The sequence below is a fragment of the Hippopotamus amphibius genome, chromosome 1 (genome assembly GCF_030028045.1).
Source record: "Hippopotamus amphibius kiboko isolate mHipAmp2 chromosome 1, mHipAmp2.hap2, whole genome shotgun sequence".
Classification (NCBI taxonomy): Eukaryota; Metazoa; Chordata; class Mammalia; order Artiodactyla; family Hippopotamidae; genus Hippopotamus; species Hippopotamus amphibius.
In genome coordinates, this window is record NC_080186.1 from 117,452,346 (window position 1) to 117,470,626 (window position 18,281).

The 18,281-nt window shown below is 42.2% G+C and overlaps 1 protein-coding gene across 1 annotated transcript in view; it reads left to right on the forward strand.

Moving 5' to 3' along the window:
- The window catches only part of TDRD10 (tudor domain containing 10), a 45,463-nt gene that overhangs the window by 269 nt on the left and 26,913 nt on the right, over nucleotides 1-18,281 (forward strand). The window contains exons 2-5 of the mRNA XM_057725377.1: nucleotides 279-358; nucleotides 1,287-1,345; nucleotides 10,617-10,687; nucleotides 11,348-11,504. Of these exons, the coding sequence (XP_057581360.1) occupies nucleotides 279-358; nucleotides 1,287-1,345; nucleotides 10,617-10,687; nucleotides 11,348-11,504 (367 nt within the window). The remainder of the gene's footprint in view (nucleotides 1-278; nucleotides 359-1,286; nucleotides 1,346-10,616; nucleotides 10,688-11,347; nucleotides 11,505-18,281) is intronic.

The following is an 18,281-nucleotide window of genomic DNA, read 5'->3' on the forward strand; positions in this document are numbered from 1 at the left end:
GTGGATGGGGGGAGTCGAGGGAGGGAGGGAATACGGGAATATGTGTATAAATACAGATGATTGAACTTGGTGTACCTCAAAAAAAAATAAATAAATAGAAAAAGTAAAAGGTCCAGTGGAGGGCTTCCTGCTTGGAAACCGAGTCTGGAAGGAGGAAGGGAAACCCTGTATCAGGAAGGGGATTTGGTGGTTTATGCAGGGCCCTGCCTGTTATACCCAAACTCCTTTTGTTGGAGTTTGGCCTTGGGAGGTACAATGCTAAGACCTGTGTTTGACAGGGCCTGGAGCAGCAGTGACGTCCGACCCTCTGCTAAACTATTTGGGAAGAATGGAGTGCTGGAGGAACAGATATCTCCGAGTGAGTTAGCCTGGGGGGGTTGGTTGGTGCTGGGACCCTCAGTGGATAACTTGGACCCCAATTAATCTACTCAGTTTCTGTTCAAGCATGAAACCTGGGATCCTGCCCTTACTCCAGTCAAGCACCATATTTCCTTTCACGTGGCGGATGCATCCCCGCAGTCACCGTCGCATTGCCTGCTTCTAACCCCATACCTCTCTCTAATCCCTACCTCCTTCCATCTCAGCCTCCACTGTCTCCAGAGTGGTCTCTCTGAAACCTAGCTGTGTCGATGTCACCTCTCTGATTAAACTCTTCAGCTCCTTCTCACAGCCAGTGGACTCTGCTGAGACTGCTGCAGAAGTCTGCGATTTCAGCGGTTGGCCTGGCCTGCCTTTCTTGCCTCTGCGCTCGCCACTCACTCCCATGCAGCGTGCAGCCTAGCTATCCCTGACTGCACGCAGCCTCCCCAAAATACGCCAGACCTTTTTGTATCCCCATGCCTTTGCGTGTGCTGTGCCCTCTGCCTGGATTCCCTTCCGCCTTGCTCCCGCATTAACCCCCTTCCTTCCTTCCTTCAGCTGAATGTTCACTTTGAAATACTACCCCCTTTGGTGCTGAAACTTTGTAATACCCCGTTGAAAGCACCGGATGCCTGGTGTGCTGATGACTGTCTGTCCTCCCACCCCCCAGAGAGTGTGCTCCTGCCTTGAAGGCAGTGATATCCAAAGCCAACACTTAACACTGGACCTCTCCCATAACACTGAGAAGTGTTTGCTGACCGATGGAGTGCTGTATAGCCATTTGTTGTTCACGGGGGAGGAATGTTTGTAGGGGAATATGTGTGTATGTTTTAACATTGAGGAAAACGTGTGCCTTATCACATGTTCTCACTCCTCTGAATCCTTGAGCCTTACACCCGCCTTTTTTATGCTATTTTTCTTCTTAGGATTCAAGAAAAGAGAGACAGAAGTGTATGTCGGCAATCTCCCGCTGGGTATCTCTGAGGTATGCTTCACTCTTTGGGAACGGTTGCTTCTTATCTTCTTTGGTCTTCCCCATATGACTTAAACCTGCCAGTAACAGTTACCGGTTTTAAAAGGGATTTTAGAGCTAAGAATGTGCAAGCAGTCACTAGTTGGTAACTAGGCTGACCGGCTCACAGCCAACTCACAGTTGCTTTGGACTTTCCCAGTTTTAGTGTGGAAAGTCCTGCATCCAGCCATCCATGGAAACCTGGACGGGCGATCCCCCTCCTTATCGCTTTGAATGGTGGGGGGTAGGGGTGCAGTGAGGCAGCTTCTCTTTAGGAAGGGGGCCTTGTGAGGGTTCAATTGCTGACCTTTTGGTCATAGGGAACAGTGGGGTCTCAGCCAAGAAACTGCTCATTTCACTCTGAAATGAACCATTTCAGTCAGTTGGCTGTATACTTAGAGAGTAGAATATAAACAACCGTATTTGACCCCAGGAATCTTCCTGTCTGTTTTGGGAGGCCAGACCACCAAACCTGAAATAATTATCGAATAACGTATGTCCTTAAAATTTGTACTAAGCGCATTTGAAATACAGCTGAAACGAGAACAAAAGTGTAACCTGCTGATTTGAAGCATCCCCTGGCTTTTAAATTTTTTTGCAACATTTAAAAATTTGCGCATTATGTAAAATAACGTGCCTAAAGGTCACTCAGCACTCTAAAAGATAAGTAACTTGGTCCTGGCACTCAAGCTCAGTCTTAGATGAAGGATGAGAGAAACTAACTTTTGTGGAGCCCCTGCTGCATATCAGACATTTTCCAAAAATGTCCTGGTCTCATGCCCCCTTGTCAACTAGCTAAACCCAATCGTTTCTGCCCAAATGGTGCCTTATTCCTTTTACACCAGTTACTATATTTTAATTATCAGATATGCTCCAGGAAATAGGCTGAATGCTTCATTAGTGTGGTTTCATTAGATTCTTATAATAACTCTGGGTGGTGGGTGGTATCTCCATCTTGGAGATGAGGCAGCCAAGGCTCTAAGAGGTGCCCCATAGCCAAGTACACAGACCTAGTGAGTGGTCAGCCAAGAGTTGAGTCTATGTCCAGTTGCCCCCAAGTACCAAACCACGTAATCGATAAGATGTGTAAATAACTCACCATGAAAAGAGATGGACCTATTATGTTTTTATCTGACAAAGAGAGAAGGAAATGGTATTAGAGCACAGAGAGTGAAATAATTCATTTTGACCCAATAAGTTAAATCATATTGAGTCAAAGGGATGGGTTGGGGAATTCTCAGTATCTAAGAGAAGAGAGTGTTGGGGCTGATTCTCCTTCCCGTTCTTGGCAGCCTGGTACAACCCGTTACTTGACAGTGAGATGAGGGCAGGGGCCCTGCAGGCAGTTCTGTTAGTGGGCTCGGGGAGGCGAAGTGCTGAGAGGCTCTGCCACCTCTCTCCAGTAGACCCTGTGTCTTGGCCTGGCACCTGGGGCTGGCTGGGCCATGCTGACCCACGCAGTGGTATAGGGGCCTTTGGTCCTTGCCCACTTCACAGGAAAAGCAGCAGCCTTCCTCACAGTGCTTTCTTCCAACTTACAAACTCAGACCAGTCTCGTAGGAGAGGAAAGACTCAAGCTGAGGAAGTAGGATTTCGAAAAGAAGTTTCTGATTTTAACATTAATGCCTTGTCAAGAACTGTGAAGTAAGCGTCTGAGACTTTACCCTAGTTGCAGACCAACAGGTTAGCCTGCAGCAGTTTCATGGTTGTTGGTAGAAGATGAAAGTCTTGGATCAGAGATGAAAGATGATTTATTACTCATAGCAATAATGGTAGCCGGCATTTCTTTTTACTATATTAACATTTCTTTTTTTATTGAGATATAAATCATGTACCGTAAAATTCATTATTTTAAAGCATAAAATGCAGTGGTTGTTAGTATATTCACAACGTTGTGCAGCCATCACCACTAATTCCAGAATATTTTCATCAACCCCAAGTACATCTCATACCCATTAGCAGTCCCTCCTCCATCTCTCTTCCTCCAGCCCCTGGCAACCACTGATATACTTTCTGTCTCTGTGGATTTGTCTATCCTGGGTATTTCATGTAAACCAAATCATACAGCATGTGGCATTTTGTGTTTTCTTTCACTTAGTATAATGTTTTTGGGATTCATATGTTTTATAGCCTGTCTTAGTACTTCATTCCTTTTTATGGCTAAAATATATGGATATACCACAATTTGTTTATCGATTCATCACTGGACATTTGGGTTGTTTCCACTTTTTGGCTTTTATGAATACTGCTGCTCTGCACATTGGTGAACAGTTTTTTGTGTGGGCATATGTTCCAGTTGTCTTGGGTGTATACCTAGGAATGAAATTATTGGGTCACATGATAAGTGATAAGTCTGTGCCAAACTGTTTTCCAAAACAGCTGTACCGTTTCACATTCACACCAGCAATGTACGCGGATTCCAGTTTCTCCACTTCCTCACCCAAACCTGTTGTTGTCTGTCGTTTTGATTATAGCCATCTAGTGGATGTGAAGTGGGATCTCATTGTGGTTTTGATTTGTGTTTTCTTAATAATTAATGAGCATCTTCTCATGTGCTCTTTAGCCATCTGTATATCTTCTTTGGAGAAATATCTATTCAGATCCTTTGCCCATTTTAAAATTGGTTTGTCTTTTTATTATTGAGTTGTAAGAATTCTTTATATATTCTGGATATAGGTGTCTTATCAAATATATGATTTGCAAATATTTTCTCCTATCAGTTGTATTTTTAGTTTCTCTATAGTATCCCTTGAAACACAAAAGTTTGATTTTGATGCATCCCAATTTTCTCTTTTTTTTCTTTGGTTGCTTGTGCTTTGGGTGCCATATGTAAGAATCCATCGCCTAATCTGAGATCACAAGAATGTACTCTTATGCATTCTTCTAAGAGTTTTATAGTTTTAGCTCTTATATTTAGGTCTGTGATCCTTTTTTTAAAAAATAAATTTATTTGTTTTATTGGCTGTGTTGGGTCTTTTTTTGCTGTGCATGGGCTTTCTTTAGTTGTGGTGAGTGGGGGCTACTCTTCGTTGTGGTGCGCAGGCTCCTCATTGCTGTGGCTTCTCTTGTTGTGGAGCACAGGCTCTAGGCGCATGGGCTTCAGTAGTTGCAGCACATGGGCTCAATAGTTGTGGCTCATGGGCTCTAAAGCGCAGGCTCAATAGTTGTGGCGCAAGGGCTTAGTTGCTCCGTGGCATGTGGGATCTTCCTGGAGCAGGGATTGAACCCGTGTACCCTGCATTGGCAGGCAGATTCTTAACCACTGAGCCACCTAGGAGGCGCCTATGAACCTTTTTGAATTCATTCTTTTTTTTTTCTTTTTTTTTTTTAATTAATTAATTTATTTTTTTTGGGGGGTACACCAGGTTGAATTCATTCTTGTATGTGATTGGTAGGGGTCAATTTCATTTTTTTTGCATGTGGATATCCAGTTGTCCTAGCATCATTTGCTAAAAAGATTATTTTTCCCCATTGAAAATATTTATTTTGGCATCCTTGTTGAAAATCAGTTGACCATAAATGTAGCAGTTTATTTCTGGAGTCTCATTCTCTTCCGTTGATCTCTATGTCTATCCTTATGCCAGGACTGCACTTGCTTACTGTAGCTTTGTAGTAAGTTTTGAAATTGATCACACACTTACTCTTGAACCATTGGTTTGCTTTCTACTCTCACCAGTTTTCTGAAACTGGTCTTGCTGAGTATATGAGTAACCTTCATGATGCCAAATAGATTTAAAACCTTCAAATGCCTCTATTTCCATAATTATGGTAGATTGGATAGTCCAAAAACTCTCTCACAAGAGAATAGTTGGAAATAGAAGCTAAAATATAAGAGGGCCCCAAATAAGCAGTAACTGAAAACCAGGATGGTCTGGCCAATGCCCCGGGGTCTGTGCCTACCTTAAAACCCAAAGAGTGGATTAGAGTATAACAGCCGTGTCAGGACAGGTGATGACCCTCTGGGCCTATGTGAAGAGGGGATTGGTAAGGGCTGGACCCTCAGCGAAAGTGTGAACCACAGAAACTTTGCTCATTGGCCCGGGGAGGTGCTGAGGATCTTGGCCTGGATCTGGGGCTGGTAGGGCTAAGCAATCTCCCCAAGAGCAGGTAATATTAAATTCATATTATTTACATGATCTGGGAACCTTTAAGCTAAAATTTAACCTTCAGAAGGAAATGGAAGGAAATTTCCAAAATCTGTTAAAGAGTATCTACAAAAAATACACAGAAAACATGATCACTTGGGAAACAGAAGTATTTTAAAATCAAGAACAAGACATGAGTGCCTCTGTCACTTCTGTTTAACGTTTTATGTGATTTCTTAGTTAAAGGAAGTGAGAAAAAAAAAAAGAGGTGTAAGAATTGGAAAGGAAAAAAACAAACCTGTCCTTATTTGCAGATGATTGCCTAAAAGACTCTTGGACATGTTAGAATTATTGAGAGTTAAGGTGGTTGAATATAAGATAAATATACAAAAGTCTATTGTATTTCTCTGTAAGAGGAACAAAAAATACAAAGATATAGAAATGAATAAAAGTTGTGTGAGACACATATACAAAAAATTATGAGACCTTACTGAAAGTCATTAAGGAAGCCCTAAATAAAGAGATGGATAAAAAGAATCATTTTTATGATCCTTAGAGTGATATATAGATTCAGTGCCATTGTGGTCAAAATACCCAAAGGTTTTCCAAAGAACTCGACAAGCTGATTCTGAAATTTACATGGAGCAGAACAGTCCCATGAATAACTGTACCTTTCTGAAGAAGAATAAGGGGGACAGGGAGGAAAGCAAATTTTCCACTGTAATAATGATGACCTTGATGTGGGTGCATTGCCAAGAGTCAACATACAAAATAGCGTAGAAAGTCCGGAAATAGACCTACACATATATGAACACTTGGTGTGTGTAACCAGGCAGCATTGCAGATCAGTTGGGAAAGAAGGGACTATTCAGTAAACTGGTTCTGAGACATTTTGTTATCCATGCAGGAAAAATGAAATTGGGCCTTTACCTTATACACTGAATGGATTCTAGGTGGATTAAGGACTTAACAGTGTGCAGCAAATATAATACTTAGGAACACAACTTTGATAGCTTTCCCTTTGAGATCAGGAACAAGACAAAGAATTGGAAAGGCAGAAATAATTGTCATTAGTGCAGGTGACAGGATTATGGTGGTAGAAAATCATGGCCAGCTCTCTGTATTCCCAGCTTGTACCTTGCCCATGAACTCCGAACTTGTGTATTTAGTTGCCTAGTCCTTGTCTTTGCTTGGGCAACTAATAGGCATTGCAAACTTAATGTGTCCAGCCTGGTCCTCCCACAGTCTTCCCCATCTCAGTAAATGGCCCAAAACCTGGGAAATATTCTCATTTCATACCTCACATGTTTTTCACACTTCACATTCAATCTGTCAGCGGGTATAAAAATACACCTAGAATCAAACAATCTTTTGCATCAGAAGGGAGGAAGAGAATGGAATATCTGTTTAAATTTGCCAAAGTAAACAATCAAAGGATAAAAAGGGAATAAAGATAGTGACCTCTGGGGAGGGAAGGAAAAAAAGCGTAGAAGGGAGATGGAGGCACAATTTCTGAATTTACCTTGTATTATTGTTTTGACTTTAAAATATGTAAATGTGTCAGAGAGAAGAATTATTCAAATTGACCTCAGAATATGGCATTTTGACTGTATATCCTCAGTAGGATATACTACAAGCATAAAAAGAACTTTAAACTTTACTCAATAATTTTGTTGTCTGTAGTAATCCTGGTATTGTTATTTGAACCTGTTTTGAACTTAAAGTAGGATACAATAAGTAATTAATATTGTAGGAATAAAGATTTTCAGCATAAGAGAAACAATACAAAAATAAAATTAATTAATTAAAAACTACCTGTAGCTCTTATATATGAATTAGAATCCATGATTACAATGATTATTTTCCCTTTCAAAGCTACATATCTTCTAACTCTGTTCACTGAAAGACCTTGTTACTCTAACAACCCAGTGACAATAAGCTCTTAGCGGCTAGATTTCTCACTTTAAATACCATTCCCCACTGGAAGGAACTAGGTCTTCTTAGGGAAATGACTGATTCCAGGTCTGGAGCTGTTATGCCAGAAAACTAGAAAGCTCTCAAAGGCTATTAGGGTTTGGTTGAAGGGATCGGAGAGGCTGTAATTAGAGGTGAGATACTTGTTTCTTGGAGCTATGTGCTGGAATGTTTGCAGATGTAGTGATGAGGTGTTTGAGATTTGTTTCAGAACAGCCTAGTGGCAGGGAGAGGTGTGGATGAAATTAGAATGTCCATGACTTGAGTGTTTTTTTCAGGTAAGGCTTTATTGGGGACCTTTTTTATTGGGGACTTTGTGCTTTTTTAATTTTAATGTTTTTATTTTTTATGGGAACTTTGTGCTGTAGCACAAAGGAGCAAAAACAAGGAACCAGGTGCTGTTGCTAGCTCCTTTGTGTGTGTGTGTGTGTGTGTTTTGAGGTGAGAATTACGAAGTCTAAGGGATAGGTATATAGGGATTTGCTATACTATTGTCTATATGTGTTTGAAATTTTCCAAATAAGAATAAAAAGGCATAAGAACAAGCAAAAAGGGGGTCGCAATGGCCAAATGTGAGACAATTTGTGTTTCAGAAATACTAATGACTACCTTTGATTAAAACTTACTGTGATAAAAAGCAATAATTTGTAATAATACCTAAAGAAAAAACTCGCTGGACACATTGAAGGTAGTAAGACAATAGTTCATTAATATAAAACTTGATAATTAAAGGGAAAGAGTAAAGTGTTTTTCTTGATTTTCCAACATCAATGCCATTTCAGGGCAAACAAATGGCCCTAGTAGATGAGAGAAAGTTCTTCTTTGCAGAGGAACTTTAGCTCATAAATGCCGAAGAAATGATAGAAAATCATCACTATGCAAACCATAACAAAATACCTGTTTCAGACAGTGGTTATCAGAGCATGGTAAATTCATTAGGTAAAACATTGATGGGTAGTTTTATAATGGAAGGATCAGGCTATTACTATCTGAATTTGTTAATTTAGCATCACTAAAAGTAAGACAACCAGATACAAGCCTCCTAAAGTGATATGATATTGTTGAAGAAGATCACACCGTCTATAAAGTATTCTAGCCAAAAATGTAAATAATAGCATGAAAGCAGCCATGGACAATAAGTAAATGAATGTGCATGGCAGCTTTCCAATAAAACTTTACTTACAAAAAGGGTGGTAGGTTGGATTTGGCCCAAGGCTGTGGTTTCCTGACACCTGCTATTGAAAGTACAAAAATATGGGAGTTTTCTCTTTTACTTTATTTTATTATTTATATATTTATTTATTTTTGGCCGCACCCCACGGCTCGTGGGATCTTAGTCCTGCGACCAGCGACTGAACCCGAGCCCTTGGCAGTGAAAGCACGGAGTCCTAACCATGGGACCAGGGAATTCCCTCCTTTTATGTTAATAATGGTAAAATTTGACGAGAAGAAAGGTGTGGTTTTGCATGGTATCATGAAAAGAACGTAGGATTTGAAGTTAGAAGCCTTGGGTTCAAATCCTGACTCTAAATTGGCTGTGTGCTCTTAGGGCAGTCACCTAACCTTTCTGATCCTTATCGTATGCTTCTGAGACTGAGGACAATAGTAATGTACCCTAGACAGGGTGGTTTTAAAGATCAGACGAAATAAGGTGTGTGAAAGTGCTTTGGAACTGAAAATGCTAAGCACATACTGCTTGTTCTCACAAATTGCTTGCTTTTCAGCATCTTGCAGATTCATGTGTAATAAACATGAAATATTTAAGAGTAAAAGCAAATTAGAAAATTTGAATTTAAATGTAATATAAATATGAAGACTGAGAAAAACGAGCTGTATGTTATGCATTTCTCTTTTCCTAAGCCAACAAAACGACTTCAGATTGGTAAAAGCTGCTTTTCGCAGAAGATGGTACAAATATACATCTTTCCAAAGTCGAATTTTCTAGGGAGATGTTGATTTTCATCCCAGGTGTGGGATTTATAGTGGTAACGTGCTGGTCGGGGAGCTGAGGAGGGAGGAGGCAGAGAAGCACAGGTAGGAGTTGACAGGGAGGCCTGAGGGGAAGCCTGTGCTGTGGGCAGCAGGGGCGCACCCGTGACCTGCAAGAAAGCGTTTTCAGTAGAGCAGGAACAGCAGCCAAACTGCAGGCAGCCGGGAGGGACTGGGCGGGGAGGAAACGGCAGGCATTAGGTGGACACGGCTCTTTCTACACGTTTGGCAGAAAAGAGAAAAAATAAGGTGTCGCTCAAAAGGGCATCAGGGTTGGGTAGATGTTATCTCAGAAAAGGGAGGGCAGCCCAGGGGAAGGAGTGGGACCAGGGTCCACCGGGGGGAGGGAGGCAGGCGGGAGGGAGAGCTGAGAATTGGATGGAGAAATGTCCAGGGAGGGGAGGTGACCATATCCCCGGGCCGTGGAGGCCAGGCTGCAGTGAGGAGAGCTGCATGAGAGAGCTCCATCAGAGGCTGACCAGAGACGGGTGTGTCTGCCCTCAGTGCACTGTCCACTCCAGGCTTTACTTTCACTCTCAGACTTGCCTCCGCCCCATCGGTTAGACAGAAATCACGCATTTACAAACTCTAAGCTCCTTGAGTGCAAGGCTTCTGTCAAATTCAAACCAGTATCTCCTGCAACACTCAGCATAAGGCTGTGTGTGACCCACGTTTGCTGAATGTCTGTTGGATGTGTGAGGAGAGAAATGAAGGGAAGTTGCCCTGAATACTGGACTGAGTCAGCAGGGCAGTAGGCCTTGCGTGGTAGGTTTGGTTAAAGCAAGCCTCCCCGCCTAGGTAGCGATGGAAGGGAGATAGCCTAGATTCCTAATAAATTAAAAGTCACTTCCTCCTGGGGGCCCACCCTCTCCAATTTGGGGTAGATACCCATACTGGGTGCTCCCGGAGGTGTCTGTACTTCCTCATCATGGAATTTTGCATCCTCTGGTGAAATGGTCTGTTTACTTGATTGTCTTGTCTGTAGCCCACCCATCTGTTGAGCTTCAGCTTATATCTCTCTTGTCTCTGTATTTACATCACTGAGCACAAAGCCTGGCACACTCAGCGCATCCTAGATTCTTATTAAGTGTGTGTTCAATTGATTACAGATTAGCTGGTTGGGGGTCTGAAACGTTGAGAACTGGTTGTGAGTTTTGTCTCTGGGTCTCTTTCTCTTTTAAACGCTGCCATTGTAGGAGGAAATTTGGTGCCTTCTGAAGGACTTCAACCCTCTCCATGTCCACAAAATCCAGAATGGCTGCAAATGGTAATGACTGTTCTTCCTTTGTTTTCTTTGGGAAGCAACTCCTTTCCTCTTTGTCCATTTTGCTGATGCGCTAATGTTTCAGACTAGCTCAACAACTCCCAAAGCCACACCCGCTGTGACTTGGCAGAGTGACATTTGGGAAACCCCCTTTCCACATTTAACTCTCTGACTCGGCAGCTATTGCTGTCTTATCCATACAGCCTTGGCTTAGAAGTCCGGAGACCAGGGTTTACTTTTGGTAATGTCCTTGCTCTGTTTTCTGACTCGAGGCAAGTTGCTATACCTCCCTCAGCCTTGGTTGCCCCTGAAATCTGGACCTACTCATATTTTCCCTTTCTTATTTTCAAGGCAGTAAAAGGGCTTTGAACTTGCGTGGGGAGGGGAGTGGTAGGGAGGAAGCCCAGAGCCGTGCCACATGGCATATGGCGATAGGGTCAGCATGTGTCTCCCGATGCCCAGGACACCCCGGACAGGCTCTCCCACTGACCATCCCAGCCCCAGTCTGGATGTCATTGTGGCCTCCTTGTGTGTTAGGGGTGGCCCAAGCTCCTTTCCTGTCCCCGTGGTGGGGAGAGGAGACTCTTCCTAGGCTTGGGCTTGGTGTCCTCCTGCGACTCTGTTCTGACCTAGGCTCAGAGCTGTGCTCTCTTTCCTTTGCAGCTTTGCATTTGTAGATCTGGGCTCCGTGCAGAAAGTGGCACTTGCAGTTCAGGAGCTGAATGGGAAGCTCTTCCACAAACGAAAACTGTACTTGAATTCCAACAAAAGGTCTCCCAAGAGGACCCCTGATGTGACCGAGCGGCCCCAGGAGCTGCCGGTGGGTATCTGGCCCCTCCACGCTCTGGGATGCTGTGTGTTCACTCTTCAGAGCTTGGCCAGTTTTGCTTTCTGTTCTCTCCTCCTCCTTCCGTGCAGTCTTACTGTGGACAGAGCAGGGGCTAGGGTGAAATAAGGGAGCTTTTATGACCTTTAACAGTTGGGAGCGAGGTTGGTATAGAAAACTTGGAATTTTGAAATGAAAGGAAGGCTGTATTCTTGGCAAGGACAAAAAGGGTTATTAGGCAATTCAGTCAGGGCTTTTTCAACCTGGGTTATTGAAATTGAGGCTTTCATTTGTTTAACGTAGCAAACATTAATTGAGTGTCTGTTGTTTGCACAGCCTTGTCCTGGATGCTGGCGTGAGGGTAAGTAAGACAGAAGTGCATAAAATCTGGTCCTTCCTGGCAGGTATAAGAAGGGGAGCGTTAATGGTGGGTTAGTGCCTGGTGGGGGCTGCTTTTATCAACAGAGAAGAGAAGGCCCCGTAACTAACCCCTGGGAGTTTCTCTCCAATGAGGTGGGCTCGTTCTCAGTAGGTAAAGGTGAATCGGGAGCAAAGCATCCCACTTCAGAGCCTGAATTGTTAGCGATTGGCTTGGCTGCATATATGAGGAAATCAGAACGACAGTGACTGAAGTTAGCTCTTTGTTTTTCTTTCCTGTAGAAGAATTCAGGAGATAGGGAGCCCAAGGTTGGTATGGGCACTCCGTGATGTTATCAGGGTTCCAGGCAGGAAGAAGGGGAGAGGCAGAGGGTAGAGAGCTCATATCCTCAGAAAAGGCACATTCTCAGAGGCCCGACCACAGTCCCGCTTCTGTTTTGTTGGAGAGAACTGCAACTCCCCGACCTTCAGTGCAAAGGAGGCTGGAAAATGTAGCTTTTAAAATAGACATATTGTTGCTAAACTTGGGGATCTGTCAGCAAGGGAAGGGAGAATGCCTGCTGGCAGGCAGTTAACAAGGTCAGCCGCTGCTGGAGACTGGAGATGGGAGTTGAGAGGTGGATGGAATCACCACAATAAGATTGTCAGAGGTGGCTCGCCTTGCCAGCCCCAACTGTTTTTTTTTCCCCTTTCTCTTTAAACTCTAGCTCTTGGAAGGGCAGGCTGTCAGATCATACTATGTCCTGCCCTTCTTGGTTGCTGTCATCTGCCATTCTCACTGTCCTGCCCCCTTATTCACGATAACTTCAGCTCCTGACTCAGTGTCTCTCTCTCTCTTATTGACACTCAAGTTGTATCCCTGGGGATGATCTGAGTCGGGCCCTCTATTTCTAGACCATTTATCTTTCATCTCTTTTCTTCCGCGCAGTCACAATTTCCCATTCCCTGAGTTATATCTCAGGCCTCGTCATTGCTCATAACTGAGCATCTCCAAAATACCCATTTCAAGCCTCCCACTCTGCCCTTCCGCCCTTCTTTGTAGCTCTCTTACTGTAGAAGAGCAGTTCTCAAACTTCAACAGGGTCAGGAGCAGCGTATTAAACAGCTTGCTAAGCCCCACCTGCAGAGGTACTGATGGAGCGCATCTGGGGTGGGGCCTGAGAATTTTCACAAGTGCCAGGTGGTGGTGCTAACTGGCCCTGGGACCACATTTTGAGTAGCAGGACTCTAACCCACAGCCTAAAGGTTAGACACACTGGGACCCAAAATCCACCGCCAACTCCATTTCTTCACTATTCGACACGCTTTACTCCCTCACTTCCCTTCTTAGCTTAGATTCTAGGTTATAACTATCTTAGTTCAAACGACCTTAATTCCCTTAGCTCCCTAAGTCATATCTTGCAAAGGCCCTCTCCCCGTTGAACCCGGCCCTCAGCCTCTTCTGAAGCTGCCCTGTGAGCCACTGAAGATATTCCCACCACCTTGCTAACTGCTCTCAGTATAGGTATGGTCACAGCTTTCCCACTCTTTCAAACTGACCAGTCTTGGAAATGTCTAATCTTTTCTGCTCTGTTATGTCCAATCTGCTCTTAAGCCCATCTAACGCATTTTTCATTTTAGATGTGTAGTTTTCAACTTCCATTTGATTCTTTCTTCCCCATTTCTCAGCTGAACGCTTCCATCTTTTCACTCATTTTGTTTCTCTTTTCTTCCAGGTTCTTTAATATACTTACTGTAGTTATAAAATTATTTTCTGCTAATTCCGACATCTGGGTCATCATCAGTGGCTCTGCTTCTGTTGACATTTACTTCCTTGCTTAAGGGTCAAGGCTTCTTACAAATACAGTAATTTTTTTATTGTATGTTGGATATTGTAGATGTTGTATTGTAGAGACTTTATATTCTCTAAATAGTGTTGTTTTTTTTTTTCCTAGTAAAAATGAAATCACTAGCTGGTCTTTTGATCTTATTAAAGTTGGTTTTCTTTGTTGGAATTGGTATTCTTCAGTTTGAGCCTTAGTTCTTGGGCAGAATCCTTTTCTTAAGGCTTGACCTTCTAGGCTGAGGGTCTCAGGGTGCTTACCAAGATCTCTGAACTCTGGCTGGGTTGGAACTCCATTGTCCTCCCAGCACTGTGAGATCTTTGATACCTGTATTCCTCTCTTAGCTCCCTCTTCTCTACCTCCCACAGCAGCTCTTCTCTCTGAGGCCTCCCAGAACTTGCCCTGCACTTGGGCAGCTTAGGATCAAGCCAAGGACCTGGGGTCAGCGCCTAGATTTCTGGGGCTTTTCTCTGACTCCTTTCTCTCTGGTACCCTGTCTCACAAATTCCTGGCACCAAAACTCTTATCTGTGTTTCTTCTGCCCAGGCTGACTGCCACTGACTGCCCAAGCTCTGCTTGCGTTCACTGTGGTTTGTGGAAATGCCCCCAGGCAAGAGGCCAGAGTAAATGTGGGCTCACCGCCTGTGTTTTCCTTTTCTCATGCAGATTGCCCTCTGCTATCCACTATCATTAGCCTTTGCCAGAAATGGTTAATTCCTTTATTTTGTCCAGTTTTAGGGTTATTTGGGATGGTGAGTCATGCCAGAACCAGGTACTAGAAAAGAGTGTTAAGAGGCTTGCCTTTTTCCTTTTGGGATGGATATCATTTCTCAGGAACATTCCCAGTGCTTTTACATTAGAAATAAGTAACCAAAAGATGAACACTAATCTCTGTACATTTGGAAGTTTAAAAACATATTCCTAAGGTAACAACACATGTGTCAAAGACTAAATCATAAGAGAAATTTAAAATACTTAGGGGACTTCCCTGGCGGTCCAGGGGTTAAGACTCTGAGCTCGCACTGCAGGCGGCACAGGTTTGATCCCTGGTCAGGGAACTAAGATCCTGCATGCTGCATGGCACGGCGCCCCCCCCGCAAAGGAAAGTACCTAGAACTGAACAATAAGGAAAATTTTTCTCATCGAAAGTTGTGGGGGGGGCTTCTTATGTGGCGCAGTGGTTAAGAATCCGCCTGCCAATGCAGGGGACACGGGTTCGATCCCTGCTCCATGAAGATTCCACATGCTGCGGAGCAACTAAGCCCGTGTGCCACAACTACAGAGCCTGTGCTCTAGAGCCCTCGAGCCACAACTACTGAAGTCCACACGCCTAGAGCCCATGCTCCGCAACAAGAGAAGCCACCATACTGAGACGCCCGCGCACCGCAACTAGAGAAAGCCCATGCGCAGCAAGGAAGACCCAGTGCAGCCAATGAATGAATGAATGAATAAATAAATAAATAAGTTCCCTGGTTGCCTAGTGGTTAGGATTCTGGGCTTTCGCTGCTGTGGCTTGGGTTCAGTCCTTTATCAGGGAACAGAGATTCCGCAAACCACGCAGTGTGGCCAAAAAAAAAGAAAAAAGAAAGAAAAACGATAAATCTTTCACTACATTAACAGATTAAAGAATGAATACCATATGATCATCTTAAATAGACACAGCAAAAGTGTTTGGTAAAATTCAGCACGAATTTATGATTTAAAAAGTAAAGATTCTTAGCAGCTAGTAGTGGAAGGTTATTTTAACCTGATAAAAGCTATCCCCCAAAACTCTACATAAAATATTTTAATAGAAAAACATTATAGGACTTCCCTGGTGGCACAGTAAGAATCTGCCTACCCAAGGATATACAATGGAGAAAAGACAGCCTCTTCAATAAGTGGTGCTGGGAAAACTGGACTGCTACATGTAAAAGAATGAAAGTAGAACACTCCCTAGCACCATACCCAAAAATAAACTCAAAATGGATTAAAGACCTAAATGTAAGGCCAGACACTATAAAACTCCTAGAGGAAAACATAGGAAGAACACTCTGACATAAATCACAGCAAGATCTCTTTTGATCCACCTCCTAGAGTAATGGAAATAAAAACAAAAATAAGTGGCACCTAATGAAACTTCAAAGATTCTGCACAGCAAAGGAAACTATAAGCAAGACGAAAAGACAACCCTCAGAATGGGAGAAAATATTTGCCAACAAATCAACAGACAAAGGATTAATCTCCAAAATGAAAACAGTTCATGCAGCTCAATATCAAAAAAGCAAACAACCCAATCAAAAAATGGGCAGAAGACCTAAAGAGGCATTTCTCTGAAGAAGACATACAGATGACCAAGAGGCACATGAAAAGCTGCTCAACATCACTAACTATTAGAGAAATGCCAATCAAAACGACAATGAGGTATCACCTCACACCGGTTAGAATGGGCACCATCAGAAAATCTACAAACAGTAAATGCTGGAGAGGGTGTGGAGAAAAGGGAACGCTCTTGCACTGCTGGTGGGAATGTAAATTGATACAGCCACTATGGAGAACAGTATGGAGGTTCCTTGAAAAACTAAAAATAGAACTACCATATGACTCAGCAATCCCACTGCTGGGCATATACCCAAAGAACACCATAATTCAAAAAGACACATGCACTCCAATGTTATTACAGCACTATTTACAATAGCTAGGACATGGAAGCAACCTAAATGTCCATCAACAGATGAATGGATAAAAAAAATGATGTGGTGCATATATACAATGGAATATTACTCAACCTTAAAAAGGGACAAAATTAGGACATTTGTAGAGACATGGATGGACCTAGAGATTGTCATACAGAGTGAAGTGAGTCAGAAAGAGAAAAACAAATATTTTATATTAACACATATATGCGGAATATAAAAAAATGGTACAAATCAACTGGTTTGCAAGGCAGAAATAGACACAGATGTAGAGAACAAACATATGGACACCAAGTGGGGAAAGCGGGGTGGGGGTGGGGGGGTGGGAGGGGATGAATTGGGAGATTGGGATTGCCATATATGTTACTAATAAAAAAATATCAAATTGCCCACTTTAAATATATACAGTTTATTGTATGTCAATTGTATCTCAATAAAAGTTCTTAAAAAGAAAGGAATCTGCCTACCAATGCAGGGGACACGGGTTCGATCCTTGGGCCGGAAAGATCCCACATGCCGTGGAACAACTAAGCCCATATGCTGCAACTACTGAGTCTGCGCACTAGAGCCTGTGCTCCACAGCAAGAAAAGCCACTGCACTGAGAAGCCCAAGCACCACAACGAAGAGTAGCCCCCACTCATCACAACTGGAGAAAGCCCGTGTGCAGCAACAAAGACCCAACCCAGCCAATAAATTAATTAATTCATTTAAAAAAAAGAAAAACATAAGCGTTCTCTTTAAAAATAAGAACAAGACAAGAATATACAGGAAGTCTAGTTTTATCTAGTAAGGAAAGGAAAATAAAAGCCTAAATATTGGAACAGGAAAAACAAAATTGTCATTATTTACAGGTGATGTTTCTTTATGTAGAAAAACTTAATATATAAATTATTAGAAATAACATTTTAATGATGTAGCTGGATATATATCAGGTATATAAAAATCAATTTTATTTATATTTCTGTGAATAAACAAAATAATTTTTAAAATATACCATTTATAAGAGCAGTTTTAAAAATTAAGGTACCTAGGAATAAATCCAATGAGAGGTGAGTATGGCCTGTCTGGGGGAAATAATTTAGCTTTATTGAAAGTCTTTAAGGAAGTCTAAAATAGGAAAAATTTCCTGTTCATGGATAGGAAGACAGAATAAAAGAGTCATTCTCCCCAAATTAATCTGTTGATTCTGTATAATTTCAACAAAAATTCCCACAGACTGATTCTAAAACTTATATGAAAGTCCAAAAGCCTACGAATATTTCAGATATTTCTTCCTGAAAATAAAGATGAGAGGCCTTGCCCTACAAGAATTTGTACTATTAGACAGTTTGACCAATAAGATACAATAGAGAGCCCCCAAAATAGGCGCTCATGCAAATGCAGAAACTACTGACTATCTGGTAGAGTTGTACATTTCTGGTGAAAGGATGGACACTTTATTGAATCTGGACAATTGCTTATTCATGTAGAAAAATAGGAAATTATATCCCTGCCTTACTTCATGCACAAAAATAAACTCTAGATGAACTAGAGCCTTAAATGTGAAAGACAAAACTTTAAAATTTTTAGGAAAAAATATACAAAAATATCTTTGTGACCTCAGACTGGAATAAGGCATAAAGAGTTAACTGGAAGAAAGAAAAAAAAGAGATGGGTGGATGAATTAAAATTATGAATTTATCTTCTTTGAAAGATAATCTAAAGGAAAATAAATTCAAGCCAAAAACTGGGAGAAGATATTTGCAATAATATAACTAACCAAGAAAGGGGTCAGCAAACTTTGGCCAAGTGCCCTCTGCTTGCTTTTATGCTGCTAGCAAGATAAGAACTTTTTTTCTTTCAATTAAACTTTTCTTTTTGAGATAATTGTAGATTCACATGCAGTTTAGTTGTA